Source organism: Prenolepis imparis, unplaced genomic scaffold, assembly GCF_030444845.1.
Source record: "Prenolepis imparis isolate NDT839.2.m4 unplaced genomic scaffold, iyPreImpa1.0 SCAF_3, whole genome shotgun sequence".
NCBI lineage: Eukaryota > Metazoa > Arthropoda > Insecta > Hymenoptera > Formicidae > Prenolepis > Prenolepis imparis.
In genome coordinates, this window is record NW_028141161.1 from 6228564 (window position 1) to 6248536 (window position 19973).

The following is a 19973-nucleotide window of genomic DNA, read 5'->3' on the forward strand; positions in this document are numbered from 1 at the left end:
TTATGCATTGACAGAAAGTCAACTTGTTTTAAAGAACAATATCTTCAATATCATGTCTTCAATAATAATGTTAATCCTTTTTGTAGAAGAGATTTTCGAATAAAAATATTTTTTTCGCACATGTTATACTCCTACTATAATAAAATCGCGTTCTATAAAAGGAAAAAATATTTATAGCGCATTCACTCATTCCACAAAGTTTCTAATGTTTCTTCGGGATTAATATTGCATGAGCAAACTCTATATGAACGAAGAGTTTTATGTCTTGTGTTCTATACGTGATTTGCTAGTTATTATTACATAAAGTCATCTGATGTATAACGTCCTTTGACATAATATAAAACTTATTAAATTTTAGATAACGTTATCAAAAAGCATTGCATTTTCACTAAAAAAGTTTGTAGAAAGATATAAGTTTATACGAAAAGAAATTGTTCTCTCTCCATTCTTTTTTCTTTGTCGGATTTTGAAATGTTCCTTTTTAAGAGGAGGGATTCTAATTGCGGGACATCTTACAGAGAGGCAATTAAGAGCATTTACTTCATCTATAAAATTTAGGAAGAATTGATATAGCTATCTTTGCAAATAATCGTTCAACTTTTTTTTAGACAAATGCATTACTTATTCTAGAAGATCTGTAGACAATGAATCAAAAACCATAGTGTAATGTTTTAAGTACGTTATGCATTCTGACTTTTCCACAAGTGTTATGAGCGAGAAATAGACGTTTCAGGGTATTTCAAGAGTTAAAATTACAAGTAACATTTCATAACGCAGTTATAAAATGTCAATTTATTCGTTTGCGTTATATTTAAAAAATCCGTGTCTATAAATTATATTGTTCTATCTTCGATAATCCAAAGAAAGACTTCGGTTCATCTCGTGTAATTAATTTACTGTACGCTAATCACGCAATTTTATTATCAATTTCGTTCCAAAACGGAAATTCACTTTGAAATTCATTTTTTTCATTCGACGTGTGTGTGTGTGTGTTTCACTCTTTCTCCTGCAAGTTTAAAAATACATTGCCGGTCTCTCTATTTGCCCGGGTTATAACGTTTATTCACAATAGCCAAAGAGCTATTGTGAAAGAATCGATCTCGCACTTCGTTAGATGTTATCAGAAAACTGGCTTTGACAGATCAACAAAGATATACATATTTGCTTTTTCCGACAAAAGACTCCGAATTATAGAATTATTTTACAATAAAAAAATTAAGCCAATGTGCTCTCTCTCTCTCTCTCTCTCTCTCTCTCTCGATACAAATTTGAAGTTTGAATAAAAAATACTTATCCAATCCAGTTTTAATATTACAGTAGAAGCAAAAAATAAAAATATATGTAACAAATCTTCTCTCTGTTGCACCAACAAGTCTCGAAACAGTATCGAACTAATTTGGCCCGTCATCCGGCACGACTATCAAAACGAACGTCATTTGGCCAAGTTCTCCCTTGCGAATTGTCAGCGCCCAAGAACTTGATAAAATTAAACTAGCTAAGGTAAAACTAAACTAAGAATATAGCCGCGTTTCATCACGCGGTTTCATCAACTAATGCTCTCTCTCTCTCTCTCTAATTTTGCGGCAAGATTACATTGGAAATTTATAAGCAGATTTTCTTTCAATATAATTTCAGCATATAGCAATATAAAATATCCACTTTTTTACAATAAAAAAGAAGAAAGTATAATATTAAGTCAAATATAATTGTTTAATTAATAACTAAAAAAATTAAATTTACATTAGATCTAACGGTCTTGTGAACAATTATAAATAAAAAAGAAATAAAATAATGTTGGAGATTATATCTTTTGTGCATTACATGACAGTATATTTTGGATAAATGAATAATTTGCCACTATATTTCGTTTGTAAGAATGTTATAGGAATATATATATACACTACCGTCAGAAAGTTTAAGACCAAAGTAATAAATAAAAATCCTCGAAAGAATAATTTATTTTTACACGTTAAAATATGACATTCCGCTGATTGCTTCTTTTTTTTATTAATAGCTAGAAGATCATGTTATAACACCATAAAAGTAAAAATAGTTTGCATTATTTTTTGGGAAGAAATAATAAATTAAATTTACAAATTTTTTTGGTCTTAAACTTTCTGACGGTAGTGTATATATATAATGACAATTTTTCTCTTTCTTTCTCTCTCTCTCTCTCTCTCTCTCTCTCTCTCTCTCTCTTCAAAGATAAAATTACGAGAAATATTTCAAAATCTGCGAAATTTTAACGTTTCAAATATTTCTCTCTCATTGATTCTTCTATATAATTTCTAAAGATCTGAGTGTTTCTAGCAAGGAAAATTTCAAATCAAATCTTACAGATTTCAAATCTCATGTTTTGAGTCTACGAATTGCAGCTTCCACTGACCTTTTGCAGTTCGCATGACATAACACAACGACTTCGTTAAATAACTCAAATAAACAGAATATTGTAAGAACAAGAGCTACAAAAGGAGAGCCCTTGTTTCTCTGAAAAATTGTCTACTCAATCGCGCGAGTTGCGATTAGGATAATGACAATTAGGATAAGGACAACATTTCGTGGGACGAAATGGCCCGGGTTTATTCACCTGGTGAGTCGTCCGCAGAGAGCGTCGCAGCCAGCGGAGAAGTTTGCCCCGCGCCCTCTCCAGAAATGACTTCCTGGAGGAACCGGCGGCAGCCTCGGGCATGGCATCCCGGGGAGAGTGACAACCCGGCCGGTTGACGCTCAGAACTGGAGGATAGGACTCGAAATAAGGGTGGAGGGTGGTGCTGCCGGACCGGGAGAATGGAGAAAGAGAGGGAATAAGAGTGGTGGGGAAAACGCATGAACAGTCCTGAGGAAGAGATGGCGCGCGCACGCGGATCGATATTAACCCCATATGCTCAATCCAAAGAGTAACCCCTTCGTTCTTTTCATTTTTCCACCTCTTGCCTGCCACTGGCGATATCGGGATTCCCATTCGGAATTTTCAATTTCCCGTAAGGCAATTTCCTGGCCAACGACCGTGTAACACTATGAGTGTACCGCTTCTCATCCGATCGCTTGAATTGAACAACGTTGTGCAGAAGTAGTGCATTTTTATTTGGAACAATGATAATTTTTTCGAAAATACTGTTGCTGTTTATTAAAAAAAAAAAAAAAAAAAAGTGAACAGATATCCATTTATATAAAGGAAGAAAAGATTATCCGATTTGCTACATCTTAAAAAGAATAGACATTTATATGAAGAAGTAAAAGAAATGAATGAAGATTCTTCTAAATACTAGGTTAACAAGAAGAAAATATATTTAAATAAAATGAATGGAAAATGTGGAAGATGAATGGAGAAGATTTGTTTTTCTATCAGATTTTTTACAAATCTTTTATTTTAAAGGCGGACTGAGAGAAAGAGAAATAAATAAAAAAAAAAAGAAATGCAATTTCTCAGATATTTTGCTAATTATACATATATGCCACTGATTCTATATGTATATCACTGCAACTCAATTGATTAGTTAGATTGAGATTTGAAATTGGAATTGAGTATAAAGTTGAAACTGATGAATGGTTGATACATTCTCATATGTAGCCAAAATCTATGATCTGTGATCTTTCTTTAAAAAGATAAATTATAACTACCAGTCTCTTGGCGCATTTGAAATAATATGTCAGCGAGGAATTATGCGCAGGCAAGTGATTGGCGGAGACTGGCAAGCGCAACAAGTGTCAATCAGCCGTGAAATCCGGAATAAAAACACTCGAGTAAAAGAGCTCAAAGGAAGAGAAAGCTAGTGGTAGAGAGAGTAATCTCTACAACCGCAGGTGGGAAAGCTGACGGTGCTGAATAGTGGGCGGTAAGTGGTAGGAGCAATAAAGGGACAAGAATCCCATTGACTAGATCAACTTCAGCTTAAGTAATAGAGATATTATTGATCATTGAAGGAAAAAAAAGTGTGCACGTGGAAAAAAATGAATAATATATAAGAAACTGTTTTCCAATCAAATATCTTATATACAGGGTATCCATCCCAAAATTAGACCGACAAACTTTTCAAGTGATAATAAAGAACATCAAAACAAACCAGTTTTGTTAATAAAGCCGTTTTGGTATTAGAGAATCAGAAAAATATTGTTTGATATATGTAGCACATCGTTTGAGATTAACAATAAGACATTGTGTGACATTGTAAACTTTGTTTTATTATAATTTCATAACCATTTATTTTTTACTTGAGTACATTAAATTTTCTTTATTTTGAGATGAGAAATACGCCCTAGAGAAAGTCCAAGTATTTCGTAAACATACTTTTTGTCAAATGTGTATCTCATACTTCTGCCTAGATTCTAGATTCTAGATAACAAAAGCCACACAATCTAGGGCTATTTGCTCTAAAAAAATTTCACGGTTTTTAGAGAGATCTAAGGATTTATATGAAATGCTTTTCTTGCACATTTAATACTCGCTATCTATATTATAGATGATAGATGTTCATTGTCCTTGATCTTTATCAGCAGTTTCATCAATCTGCGAGACAGATTGCTAATCTTTTCATTTCTATTAGCAACAACACCTATTACCTATGATCGTACGAGAGGAAGAGAGCGACAACGAGCTGTTTCATCATCGACCAAGTTTTCCCGCTCGACATGTGCTTGTCGCTCTCTGCTCTAATCGACCTTGAATCGCAGCCTTCCCGATTTATTCCCCAATACATCGTTGGTAACCTTTTCTTTCGACAGAAAAATTGATGAAGCGTTTAGAGAGTAATTTGTCAGCCAATGACAAAGGATAAGGGATAAACTTCCGAATACGACCCACGCCCGATTGCCATAAATTTTTGTAGAAACACTGTAAATGATGTCAAATGATTGTCCTTAAGCGGATTTTCACCGATACAAACATTTAATGCTAAAAATATTAAAATAACTTTCTATATAAATTATTGTCGGTAATTATATAGAATAGGGCCTTTTCACATGGGTACACACACATACACACACGGGGGGGTGCAAGGGGGCCTTCGGCCCCCCTCCCGCACCCTCCTCGCCGGTAGCCTGGGTGGACCTCGCTTCACGTTGTAAAGTATATGCCTAAACACAGTGAATTCCAATAGACAATCAAGAAAGATATATTCAAATAACATAACACATTTAATACCAAATATATATAAAGCGTCCTAAGATATACAATATACATATATAAAGAATCCTAAGAAATACAAAAATAGAATATCAGAACGAAAACGTCAACAAGAAACAATTTATATTATTCTTTTTTTAGCCAGAATATACATCTTTAATGTCTTCAATTAATTTTTTAAATGGATCTAATTTATGTTTTTTTACATCTTGCCTCCACAGAAACTCACACAAATGATCAGCCATATTGTCTTTCGTAATTCGTAAATCATAAATAGACAATAATTTATACAAAACATTATTTTAATATTTTTAGCATTAAATGTTTGTATCGGTGAAAATCCACTTAAGGACATTCATTTGACATCATTTACAATGTTTCTACAAAAATTCATAGCAATCGGGCGTGGGTCGTATTCGGAAGTCCACCCAGGATAAGCTTCGTTTCCTGTTGATAATCGTTTCTCGCGGATTATTTCCGCAAATAGCCAATGTACACGCGATTAAGTGACCCAAGAATCTTGCGATTACATCTCAACGCAAAAAAGAGTAATTGAGACAATATTCGACATTCTTGTAACAATATTTTTATCGATATTTTTACTTAATATTCTTAAAAAAATAACAGAAGAATATATAGAAAGAGGATGTTTAGATTTCACGAAAGAGTTTTGAACTCATACCTTAAACGCGATCGATTTCTTTTAATTTAATTTAATTTAATTTAATTTCAGCACACGATTTTGCTTGGCAGCATGAGAGAGTTACATAAATATCCGATCTTAAATTTAATTAGAAGATGAGTAAGGAAAAAAGGAAAGAAAAAGAGAGAGAGAGAGATGATTAAATAAAAAAAAAGATGGAGGTAAAGTATAGATCTTAAATTATTCAACATGAGTTTTTCTTTTCCCTGAAAAATGTTTCTATATTTTATTATTCTCTTCACCATTATTATTAAACTAGCAATTACAATGTAAAAATAGAAGAGCAACAAACTGCATCCATATTTGCAACTAAATAATTTTTTGATATTCAAACTATTGTAAATCATATGTGTGATGTATATATATAGCGAAAAGTTTCAAAATTTATTAGTCAAAAAATCATCTCAATGCAAAAATATATGTTCCGATAAATTATATTTAGACGCTTTTTAGAGCTTAAATTTAGAGCTTCGCTATTATTCAATTCTTAAAGCGAATCGATAAATAAATATACTTTGTATACGTAATCATTGTGTAAACGAATAATTTTTGTCAACAGGCAGCGCACCCTACGATAACGAATATAATCTCATTCATAGAATAGATAATCCTACCTTTAAGATTGTCGCAAACATAGAAGTGATTTTTCTCGCGCGGATCAACGCGGAGCAACATGCTCTAAGATAAGCGGCCCATCTATACACTGGCAACGCCGGCGACAATCGACATATACGATAGTGCGGATACGATTGACGCCATTCTTGATAATCGAATTTGCGGCTTCCGACCTTGCGTAAGTGCTACCCTGACTGAATTGAACGTCGGCAAACTTGTTAACACCTTAAACTCATGCTATGATGAGAATGTAACAGTAGACTATGAATTAAGATGGATATATATTCCTGGAATTTGTCCCTTTATTTGTTCTCGGAGTACGGTAAGAGATAAGAAAGAAAATAATGAAATTGATATAGTAGATTGATTTATTCAATAGAAATAATTTTTCTAAACAAGCTTTGAATGTGTCCCGTTGTAGTGAAGAAATGAGACTATAATCTAACCTAATCTAACCTAACCTAATCGCTTTAAAGCCTAAAAAGCCTTCAAAAATACTTCTTTTTTAAAATAATTATATGTTCTTCATAATTTTTTGCATAATGTTACCTTCCAAGCTGATATCATGATTTAATACAAGTAATTACTGTCTCAAATCTCTTACCCGGACAGCACAATAATTTTAAAAACGTATTAAAAATATACATATTGGACGTTTTGTACGTATTTAAAACATTCAGATTAGAGTCTTAGACATTTTTAAGACATTTTAAAAATGTCGAGTGTTACTTTTCTGGACAGTCGAAAAATGTTCATTTTAAGGATTATTGGACCTGTTTCGAACAGGGAACGTATTTTTTAAAGTAGGTAGGTGTAGGTAGAATATATTGTATATATCTAGTATCTCATACAGCATCAAAAGATTGCAGAAATAATATTGTAGACAATTCAAAATATCCCCTGTACATATATAATCAGAGTTGAAACGCTTCTACTTGATTATACAGAACTGTTTTAAAGGTGTATGTCTTCACTACAGCAATATTGACAGGATATAGCTTCCACGCTCTTCACGTGCGTTATAAGAAACTATAGTATAGCAAATATAGCATGAACAATGTGGAAGTATGCAATTACATGGCATGTAATCCTGGCAGCTTTTCTTCCGATCGAAATCACGTGCCCCGGCCTCGCCTGCGCGCGACTTTCGCGTCTTTGCCTGTATCGCGCGCATATACACGATACCAAATGGTTATTGACCTGCGACCGTCAACAATCAGGTTAATCAGTCCCACTCGAGGTCGTCCCGCTTTTACGAATCTATGTCAGAGTTAGGAGACAATCGCGATAAAATGATAATCCACACGCCATTTCCTAACACGGAGATCTCCGTTCCCTCGTGTATACAAGTCGTTCTGCATGCACAAATGTGTGACATGAAGATCATTATGATTCACATTTACGGAACCTAATTACCTCATATGCTTACGTTCAATTCGAACGATAGCACGTGTGCGATTAAATTTGTTTATTTAATCGACAAAAATGAATGAAGACTATACGCTTGCATTCTTTTTTCGGTTTTTTCCTTTCTCCTTTTATAGGTAAACCAAATAGCATACCTATATATACTAGAGAAAACTGCTATCTTCTTGGCAAGAACTGATAGAAAGTATCGGAACGATCGGATAAAATCTTTTACAATTGCTCGATGATTTTGTAATGATTGATTTTTAATGTTATTACAAAGAAATTTATTGATTAGATGCTAATTAGAAGAGAAAGAAGACACAGCTATAAATCTTCTAATGTTATTCTATTTCCAACTACACACTATATGCAAAAATACCTAAAATGACGTAACACGTTGATGTGCTTTTAAACTTTATGTTTAAATAAAATTCAAAATTTGTTAAATTATTAAAATGTGAGATAGATATATTTTTAAAAATATTACATTTTCAAAAAATCGAAATCCACACTTGTAAAGAGTACATTAAAAGCCATGAAACTTTTATCTCAAATATTTTTTATACATCTTATAGTTTCAATAATATTCGTTCAAAATCATATATATATATATTATGAATTATCTTCGAGAAAATTTTCAATTTTTAAACGTGTATGAATGTTTGTGTGTGTATAAGAGTAATCTTATAAAAAATAAGTGTCTTTTATTTTAAAATGTTCTCTCTACAACGTATCCAAACATTAAAATCGAAGAGTTACATCTGTATGTATTATTGTTAAAACAAAAAAAAAACGTGATAGCTATGATACTTATATGTACGAGATACTATATCATTGCAGTCAAGTAACATGATATTACATTTGCAGTATGCATTCAAACGCATACCGATCCCGATATGGAATATCATTTATCGACATATTGCTTTTTATTAAATCATCCGACACCAATCGATGATTCTCTTAAACGTGCAACAAGCATGAATGTTTCTCGTTCGATTTATCTTTGGGATATTAATTAATTATTAGTATTAATATTAATTGTTATCGCGTTAAGTCACACTATATTTACCCGTTTGCCGAAGCCGAGGAAAGAGAGCTTTCTCCTAGATCCATCGGTATTCTCCATCCTTCATCGGCCGCAGCAGCTGATGACGTAGCTATCAGCTTAAGGCTGTGTCTTTTTCCTGGGTGCCCGGCCGATCCTAAGTTGGGATGGCGATGTCCACATGTGGAGTAGTCGCTGTGATGACAGCTCCGTTCTGCCGGCTACTGAAACACAAATGACACTTGCAATTAATTCTGGAGAATGGAATGGCTCTATAATAAGAATATGTAGCTTTTTTTAAAAAAAAATATCGGGGTCCTATTGGGGATTCAATTCTAGGATCTCTTTCTTTCAGTAGGCAGCCACTCTATCATTGCCCTATATGTACATTATCACTCTTTACAAATAAAATCAGTTATATTTATTTAGAAGATTAACACACAAGATATATCCCTAACAGCACATATGTTCGAAAGACATTCAGAGGACATCCAGAGGATGTTAAACATCCTCGTTAACATCGTCTTTCGAACATGTGTGCTGTTAGGGATATGCATTCCAAGATTCACTCATGCGAAGTATCTGTATGTGTTCGTTTAGCAAAACAAAATCACTTATAAGTTGTGAGTTACCAGAAAAATTCAACGAAATGATCCGTTTAGACAGACTCTGATGAACTGATGCTTTTACACGTATATGTCCTAATCAATTCTAATCATCTCGGTGTATTTTGGTATTTTTTAATATTTTTAACAACTGAAATACTGTAGAATATTAAGAGATCAAAGTCATTCATTTCGAATATAATTGAATGAACGAAGAAGAAACGCGAAGAAATCAAACGACAGGGTTTTTTCGAGGAAGAAAGAAGATGATACGAACCCTTTTGAAGAAATAATATTGATAATAGGGATCTCGTGAACACACTTGTTCGCGAACCAAATCGCAACTCAAACTATACGGGCCAGCATTCAGAATGAGATATACCTCATCGGAAGTGACTGATGACTCTCTCCCGCCATTACGTATTGTTAGAAATACCTTGGGCACAAGGCCAATGTCAACACATTGATACTTTAGTGCAATCTAAATGTCTAAGGTATCTCTATTTTGATTTTGTTGTAGTTGTTTTTGAAATCGAAATCAAAGTTACATATAAATATTTTCTAAAAATTAAGTCCAAAGATTGTGCCGTGAACGAATATTCATTGTATATGTTTCGTTAGCGCTTACCTCATTATCTTTTACTAATTATTATTATTTATCGCGACGCGGTGACAATCGCGAATAGAGTCAATGTGCAATCAGTCTTCTCTTGCTCGTCTTCGATTATGCGCTGTAACGACACACACACACACATACATTTTTCTCTCCATTTCTTGAAACATGTGTTCGTATCGACAATCAACATAATTTAGTCTGTCGTGTGGCTTGACACGTAATTTTCCATCTTTTGTTCCGCCGTATAATTGCATAACGACGATTACATCAACGTTCGGTATACAAAATTTGTCTTCTTTGTTGCATGACATATATATATATATTGTATCTACAAATCATTATATGGTATATACTTATTTCGTTTAGCTTTGACACTTTCATTCCGTCATGTCTTCAGACATTTTTGCAAATACACTTTGTATTGTAACATATATTACCTTTTGCTTCACTTTCACATCCTCGCATAGAAAAATTTCGGGATATCTTCTACTGTATTCCTACAAGAATAGTGTAACAATGATCCAAGAAACTTGATGATCAGTTTCATTTACACAACAGACTGCATAGATATACGTGCGAATATATAGATATATGGATCTAAAGATGTTTTCACAACGATGCAATATTACATTCGTAATTTTTTATTAATGAAAGATTAATTATATTATATGTATGAAACTAGACTTTATAAGTGTATTAGTTTTACTTGACTTCATATTTCTGTGTAAAATCTTCAAAGGAATGATATTTATATCCGACGATACTTCCGTATAACTCGACGTGAAAGCACCTTAAATCTAACCTCTATTGCAATGTCATAATAAGAAGATCTGGTAACGCGAAAAACCGGCTGATGCTTTATTCGTCGTCGTTTGTTGTTTGTTCGACGAAAAGCTGGATCCTTTGTAAATGCAACATCTGCTACGACGTTACGTCAAGTTTTCTTCTTTTGAGGCGCCTGTTTTTACACTCCCGTTTATGTGTCCCGTTAAGTTTTACTCATCACTCGTACAAGAGCTCAATATATGAGCAGCGAATCGTGTGAATAAAATTGGTCATCTTCAATGAGAGAGATGTTAATATTCTTCACTAACATAAAAATATATTCGATATATACACAAGGTCGAATAATGTTCTTACTTTGCACTGTCTTCGCAAGCTTTACCGGAGCTATTATATGAGCTCGCAACATAATGCAAAATATAAATGCGCGACATTCCTGGCAGATATGCTTTATCAAATTTTCAGCGACATTGACATTAAATTATTATAGTTATCGAGCGAATGCAAGAATAATATGTCCGGAGGTCGTTTAGCGATCGATCAAATTTTTTATTAAACAAATATATGGGGCTCGGCTTACTTAGTGCGAGTCCCAGAATGCAAAATAATAGAGCAAGTAAGTGAAGCCCATTACAAGCCCATTGAATTAATTTTTATTTTACTCGACAATTCTGAATAAGATACTATATTTTCTTATGTTAACTGACTTTTGCGTTATGTTTAAAATTAATAATGTAGAGAAAAGAGATTATTTTGTTTTTCTTCCTCTATTCGCTTTGATATTCGAGGAATATCTCCTATAATTGAGGTCGGTAAATGGACAGGATGGATGTCAGATCTTTCGAGATCCTGCAAAAATGACGAGACGACTTCTTGTGAGAGAAAGGAGTGTTTACGTTTTGGTGTCACTTTTGTGGGACAAGGTTATATAAATGAGAGGGACTATCGCGAAGGTTTTCGACCTGGTTTTACATTCCTGGTATATGTATATATCTCACTTCATATGCACATATACGAATGTGTACGGTGAAGCCCATTAATAGAAGCGTGACCCATAGAAATGAGTTGTTTAACTACGCCTATATCTAAAATCTAAGGAAAATAAATTATTTTTTTATTTCTTGCTACACATTTTGTTTGTTTCCATGTATAGAATAATAAGGGAATAATTCGAATCTAAGAAGAGAGCAGAAGATGAAAGACACTTTCTTTTTTATATATAAAATTTAAGAAAATTCACTCACACCCACACATAAAAAAATAAAAAAAATTTTTGAATGTTGATTGTAATAAACATAGTGGTAAACTTACACTCTTTATCATTCGCACTTTATTATTTGTCAATACTACTTTTGTATTCCAGGCATGTAATAGGTGTGACGAATGTGCAATATACGGAATTTTAAATAAAGCTACGAATGACATGTGTGCAGTTTTTTTGATACAAGAAAGAAAAGTTTATTTGAATGTAATAAAAGTTAAAAAAACAAAAGCTACTCTATTGTATTTTTATATATCCTCAAATATGTTTATTACAATATTATATTGTAAGGTTGTAAAAAGTATCAATTGTAGTGAAGGTATGCAATATATTATATATAATTAACTTTTCACTCATAAACCATTTGATTATATGTATATGTTAATTCCTTTAAATATTCCTTTAAATCCCTTTAAATGTTAATTTATCGAATAACGTTATTTATACATATATACTCTCTCTCTCTCTCTCTCTCTCTCTCTCTCTCTCTCTCTCTCTCTCAGAATTTCTGTGGAAGAGATTGTTGCTTGGCAGAAGTTAAATTACGCAGATAATAAAATTAAATACGTTAAGTTCATTGATGATAACAATAATGATGGTGGTAAAGTAAATCGATAAGTCTTTATGGACTTTCGTGGAAGTCGCGCATAATAAATCACTCGTTGAAACGTTATGATAAATGATGAAGCCGCCATGTGTAATGGAACGTCAACTTTAATGCAACCAATTACTTTGAGAATTAAGAATTTTTGTGTAAAATTAGGCATGGAAACAAAATGCACTTGATTCGCGTTCCAAAAATGTGCCTAATCTCATACCAGGAAAAGGCATTCTTGGTGTTAAGTATATATATGTATAAGTATGTATAATGTAATATGTACACATGTAACACACAGTAATGTCTTAACACGTAATTTGTACGCATATCAGAGAATGTTCGATGTACATGATTCGTCTCTAAATATTCGCACATAAGGACTGTTGGCTATTAAAAAAATGAGTAATAATTTTATTATGAAATTAATTAAGACTCTCAGGAGGTAACATGTGGCCTCGCGTGGAAAGTCGCGGATTGCTAGGCGAAAGGTCTCAGGTTCGAACCCGATTCGATCCTAAACACCCCATATGCTCATAAAGAGGTTTTTAGAAAAGAATTTGTGGAAGGAGAAGAAGAGAGAAAGAGAGAGAGACGGAGGAAACAATTAAGATGACGAAAGGGGATGATAAAGAGGAAGAAGGAGGAGATGAGAGAGGAAGAAAAAGAGATTATAGTTTTAAAATCGCTTATGGCCAGATTATAAGAAGTGATATTGTAAAAGGTTCGGGAACATTTCTTGCAAAAAAGCGCCTTATTTGTAACCCCAAGGGAATCAAATAAACGTTATTAATTAAGGCTCTCGGGTGAAACATAAATTTCAATTTCCTGGGCTTAGTAACATCCAGACGCGGATGGGTAGTGCGTCAGTTTCACAGAACATTAATTTTTCTTTCAAACTGAATCGTTATGCAGAGGATACATATTTTTCTTGATGTAATATCAAGTAATTAAATAAATTTCAATTTAAACTTTTTTTTATTTTTAATAAATCCTTCGATCCCTTAAAGGGGCATAGCAAAATATAATATATTATAATAATAATTATTAATAAAAAATTAATAATAAAAGAATGAAGAGTTTAAAGAATTTCTTTAAAAATAAAATAACTTGAAATAGCATTACCATTTCTCGAGTAACCAATAGTCATCATACACAAATATATAGCGACAAAGCACGCGTGCTAAATATGCCCCAATATGCGGTCAAATTTATATAATAAAGTATTTCTGACGCACACACTCGGCATCATAAACGCCTTCACGTTTGAAAATAGCTGTACTTTCGGATCGAACATATTTAGAACGCATCAGCGATGTTATCACCAAATAGAAGCTGAAAGAAATTATATTACATTCTGTTAATCTTATATTTAACAAATCGAACAGCTGTCAATCAAACTAATCGTTACAAAATTATTGAACCAATAGTTACGATGTACGAATATGATGTAGTGAACACAATAGCGTTCAAGTCTAATGCAGCTATCTTCAAGTGTGAAAGCATTCGTGACACCAAGAGTATTATATGCGCGTATTTGCCGTTTTATTATTGATCGCAACTGATTCTCTCAAAACTTTATGAACTATCTATAATTATCTATAACTATATAACAAAAGAAAATAAAGAAATGAGTTTTTCTTCTTTACTGAAAAAAGTTAATCTTTTAAATCTTTTCGAAAAAGTATATGTCTAAAAATATTGTTACTCCTTTTAAATACTACGTAGTCTTTTATTTCGCTTTCGAAATTATGCAATTTGATCAGCGGCCGAAATCCCGTATGGGGAACGAGGACGTGGTGTCCCTCCGTGGTGCTCAATGCACGCCACGACGATGATTCATCGTCACGAGACGTCGCGTGTGCGATTAAGCTCATTGAATGCGAGATTGTCTCGTGACTTCGATAACCTGATAATCGAAGCCGCGAACTGTCTTTCTTTGATAATCGCTGCGCGATATTTTCCGTAAGGGATGATTAAATGAGAAATAACAGGGATGATAGGAAGAATTTTTGAAAAAAATGGAGCTTTTTCTGGAGCTCTTTTCTTCACGAGCTGCGCTAGAAGATTTTCGAGTTATCAAGATTACGACGATGAGCTTTAAGGAATTTGTTCGCCTCAATAAAGATATGAATTATATCAAAATTAAATACTACATTCTTCGTCGTATAATATGTATATTCATTTCCTTTGTCCCTTGTATCGCATGATCAGAATTGGGGGATAATAATGTGAACAAATGTAATAAATCATTTTTCATCGTAAATAAAACAGAATCGTGCACCGGTACAGATGTTTCACATTAAGAATTCCACATATTAAGAGCTTGCTAATAATTTTCTAAAAGAAGCCAATCATTATAAGGAGTTTAAAAAACGATAATCAATTTTATAAGACTTGGTTACAAAAAAGTCTCTACCTAAGATAATAATTATAATAATAATCTTTCTTTTGTTTTAAACAAGATAGAAACTTTTGAGCACAATGTAAAACTCTGATTTCAAAGAATCTATATTATGAAATTTTATATAAATTATATTATATTTTGAATAGATTATATTATATTTTGCTGATCTTGAAATTTATATAATATGAGACACGTTTATTTATGTAAACTCTAATGTAGTCTAAAATGTAGTCGCAAAGTATATCTTGGATTTCATAGATCTTCTTTATGGACAATTATCTCAAACAATTGTTCAAATATTATCTCTCTTTAAAAAAGATATTATTATTCAGATATTATTTTAAAATTAATATTTCAAAGAGATTTGCTGATATTTAAAAAAAAACTAAAAGTAATGACCTTGTTAGATAAGAGGGTTAGATAACAATATAAGATATTTTGCGATACATTTCGATGAAACAATTGAAATTAAACTGTGGATTGTGTTTAAAAAATTTGATTAAATCATCAGGCAGTAAATAAATAACGTGGTACGCGTGCATTTTTTATCGAATCAATCGTTCCTGACGGAATAAGCTTCGGTTATGCTTGTGAATTGATATTCTGAATTTATGAATCTATTATATCGAAAGCGAAACACAAGCTGTATTTGACATCAATAATTTTTAAAAGACGATTTGCTTAAAGTTTTTATTTTGCAAAAGCTTGTGCTATAAGTAAAAGGACTTTACATCAATTTAAGAACTAACGTTATAAATCTTTATAATAAGTAAATCTTTATAATGCATGTTAAATGTACAAAGTACACAGAGTGCAGAAAAATGCATGAAGTGCCATGCATATAAAGTACATAAAATTAATAAAAGTTAAAGTAATAAAAGTTTCCACTCCTCTAGGCCATTTTGTATTTTAAATACTTTGAAATCTTATCTCTAGGATCATCGACAGAAACAGAAGATACGCGTCTCTAATTATTATGACTAGGTTATTATGCTGTTTCGGAATGAACCGAAACAGGCCGCTTCATCAATCACGATTGTTCCGGGGCTAACATAAGTAACAACCGCGGACAAGCGTGCATACGACGGAAAAAGTTGTATAATGTATGAGAATCCCAGTCCATATCTATCTACATATATATAGAAAACACGAACCATATACTTTCATCACCCAGTTCGAAAATAGAATAAGAGACCGTCTATCCCCCTGTCCCTATATTCATATTCTGGTCTTTATGTCCGAATCCGACAACTGTAAGCTATTTCTATTCAATTTGAATTTTCCTTTCAATGTCTTGTTTCGCTTATTAGCTGATCTAATTTTGAACTTTGGCGCGATCTCTTCTTGCACATGTCGTATATACATTTATATGGCACTAGAAAATCAGAAACTAAAACATTGTTTGATATATGTAGAACATTGTTTGACTGACAATAAGACATTGCTTGATATTGTTTGACATTGAATAAGACGCGTTTGACATTGTTTAACATATATTGTGTTTAAATAAGACATTATTGACTAAGCTTAGTATCACAGCATTGAGTATTCATTCAACGTTACACTTAGTATTCATTATTATTTAATCGAAATTCATGTTCGAAATGGATAAGTTTTCTTATGAAGAACTGATGACCGATATGCATCTAATTTATGGGGAAGCTAGATGTATATATAATGGAAGAAAAGAAAATATACTTCACTTCAAAAACACTTTAGTGCCAAAATGGTTCATTTGCGGACAGAACTTAGACAACATATGGGCTAATTGGCAAAATTGGTTTGTTTTGATATCCTTTATAACCACCTAAAGTTTGTCGGTTTAATTTTGGGACACCCTGCATAGTATGTATGTATATATGCACGTGTGTGCTTTATTATCACTCTTATAATTTCTCACAAAAAAAGCTTTATTATCTAATTTGAATTTATTGCGCTGACCAATGTAATTCTGTTGTTTAAGTTCTGTTATCGCACACATTCCAGCGGGCGCCGATGCAGGGCCTGAATATATATGTGTATCCTGCTCGTCGATCCTTGCGTAAACAAATCAGCAGTAATTCTTTTCGCGCAATAACACCGCATAACAAAAGAATTTCCTTTGCTCGCGACAATTGGTTACGCAATGCAAAAATCAGTATTTAATAATCGGCGCGGCACAAATGTGCGTATATACGAATAATAAAAATAGTTTGAAGAGTCATGGATATTTGATATGAAAAAGAAACGTATATAATTTTTTACATCATAATAAAACCACTCAAAATATATGGCTTATTTTATTCGAGAAAGACAATTTTATAATATACGCGTTAATTTTATTCTTCTTTTTTCTTTTTTCCATTTTATTGTAAGATTTGTCCTGTTCTTCATCATCAGTACATCTAATTCTATCTAATTCTTCTCAATTCTATTCTTCTATTCTATTCATATATAATTCTATTCTTCTCTGCTTTTCCTGCTTCATATTAATAAGAAAAATACAGAAATATTATACATTCGAAGAGTATACAATTTCGTATTTTCTGTTTTCAATATGCATATAATATTCACTTGTTTTTTTTTCTCGAAAACTCAAGCAAGTGTACAAGTGACACAAACGTGAGATATTGAAGAAATACCAAAATGTGGAGCAAATAAGGTACCACTACTCCGATTAGCGTTCACCATTATTATTTTCGGCGAAAATGATCCAGGCACACGCAATGCACTGTACAGTCGCGGACTAAAAGGTTGCTTTTGCTACGATAAGTTTCGGAATATGGATCTTATTTAAGTATATGAGCGCGAATGTATACGGCATATTTTAGCGGAGCAGACGTACAAGATGTATAAGGTGTCAAATATATTAATATATTAAATAAAATGATAATAAAATTGCTAAAATTCATATTTCATCGGACAACCTTTTAGTCCGCGACTGTACACATAAGTTGCATATACATACCTATTCTCCGAATTGATTGTCGGACGCGCACCACTCGCGCGAATAACGGCGTCGTGGTTACTCAAACCACGACCAAATCAGATTTGGCTCTTCTAGCTCCGTTCTGGCTGCCTCCACACTCTGCTTTCTCAGCATCACCGACCACCCGGCTTTTACGAAAAGGACGGATACGACATATCCGTGTGTTTATAGCGCTATAGCGATACCTAACAGCGTTAAATAGCATTCACACGAAACAGAGAAAAGGCGCGATGAGTGATCATATGCGCGCAAGAGCGGCACCGCTGACAAACTGATGGCCAGTCCGAATAAACGGTCGGTTTCCCATAGGAAACGTCGTCCATCTCGCTCGCTCGCTGCTCCGCTCATTGCCGGTGTAAGTGTAGATGACCGGGAGAAAGGAGTATAGAGCGGAAGACTGTGAATTTCTGTGACCGGCCGGTCGGTAGCCAGTATAGCCGGCCAATAGCACGAACCGAGTCGAGTTGCCCCGAAGCGGGTTTATTCGTTTGCGCGCCGTTTGCCATCGTATTTTAAAATCGAGAGAGTCGCTCGCTTCTCGAGAACTCAAATTGAATTTTATATATGTATGTTTGAACATTCAAATTCTATTAAACAGGCTCTACTCCTTTAGAGTAAAAGCTGTTTTCGATCTTTTTTCTCAAAATAGAATGAAGTAGCTATAGAAAATATTATATCAAACTATAAGAAACTATACAGAAAATATTAATTATATCAAACTAGAAAAAAAGAAATGACAGGGATATGTATATAGATACATGTTATAATACATATATAATGCAAAAGAAACACTTGAGATTATTCGATGGTTTTATTTGCAAATTCTTCTTGCAAATTCTTCATAGAAGAAAAAACAACTGAAAATTGAATCGCTCTAAATATTGTTTCAATTATTTACCGCGCATGTTATAGATTATAGATGGCAAAAATTAAAAAACGCGACACTAGCACGAAATATTTGTTTTTTTTTATACTACGAGGAAAAAGAAACGTGCGTTTGTTGCCCTCTATAACCCTCTTTTGCCTGACATTCGTGTTGCGGTGCAATCGCATTGTCATGCAATTTTGACGATTCTCCAGCGTATATATCAATCTTTTCATGGCGGACGCGAATTCGGGTCAGTCGTGGAAGACCGAGAAGTCGAGTTCTGTGGCTGCACAACTTTTAATGAATATACATCGCCGCGCGTGGCACGCTCGGAGATCCGTTTGTCCCATTTTTTTCACTCGTCATCTTGCACTATCAATGGGTATATGCAGATTACATAGGTGCATGCTGTATGCTGATCGCATATGCATGCGTTTGCAACAAGTATTCAGAATGGCCCTACTTTCTGCATATGCATTTATGCAAACTGTGGACTCAACGTTTTATCGGCCTGGCTTTATATCGCCAGGTTTGATAAAGGGAAAGGAAGGAGAGAGAAAGAGAAAGAGAGAAAGAAAATGCCCGATTAAAATTCACCGCACAAATTTGAATTATATTTTCGATCTGATGCATTCTATTAAAAATTAAATATATAATGCTGTATTGATATACTTAATGCGAGATACTATCGCGTTTCTTGATATCGATAATCAATAATGAGAAAGTAATTCGATCAATATTGAAGTCCACGCAAATAATAATAATATTATGATGATGATGATAATAATCAGCAATATGTTAAACATATAGGGTGTTTCTCTAGCAATGTACACATCAGGCGACACTGTGTAAGTGTGTAACACAGTTAAAAATACTGTGTTTGACTGTGTCGTCGTTTTGTGTCACTCCATGGATACATTTTTACATTTAGTATGATTTTTTGGAGTGATATTCCGAAGGTAAGTAAAAAGTACC

At 33.3% G+C, this 19973-nt stretch overlaps 1 protein-coding gene and 1 long non-coding RNA gene across 10 annotated transcripts in view; one reads left to right on the plus strand and one right to left on the minus strand.

Annotated features, from left to right (window-relative positions):
• Positions 1–18491, minus strand: part of Ae2 (anion exchange protein Ae2) — a 32202-nt gene extending 13711 nt beyond the window's left edge. For 2 of the 9 annotated variants that reach the window (XM_083035058.1, XM_083035057.1), the window contains exon 1: positions 2588–3115. In XM_083035058.1, the coding sequence (XP_082891184.1) occupies positions 2588–2962 (375 nt within the window). In that variant the 5' untranslated portion in view covers positions 2963–3115. Of the gene's footprint in view, positions 1–2587; positions 3116–8919; positions 9120–9777; positions 9899–10128; positions 10217–10553; positions 10678–18109 lie in introns of those variants that run through there. The other 7 variants (XM_083035063.1, XM_083035060.1, XM_083035062.1 and 4 more) reach the window with 7 other exon arrangements.
• Positions 3185–7047, plus strand: LOC145934549 (uncharacterized). The gene is made up of 3 exons (XR_014425058.1): positions 3185–3836; positions 5856–5986; positions 6385–7047. It is a non-coding gene; the product is annotated as an uncharacterized LOC145934549 (long non-coding RNA).
• Positions 18492–19973: the final 1482 nt, after the last annotated feature.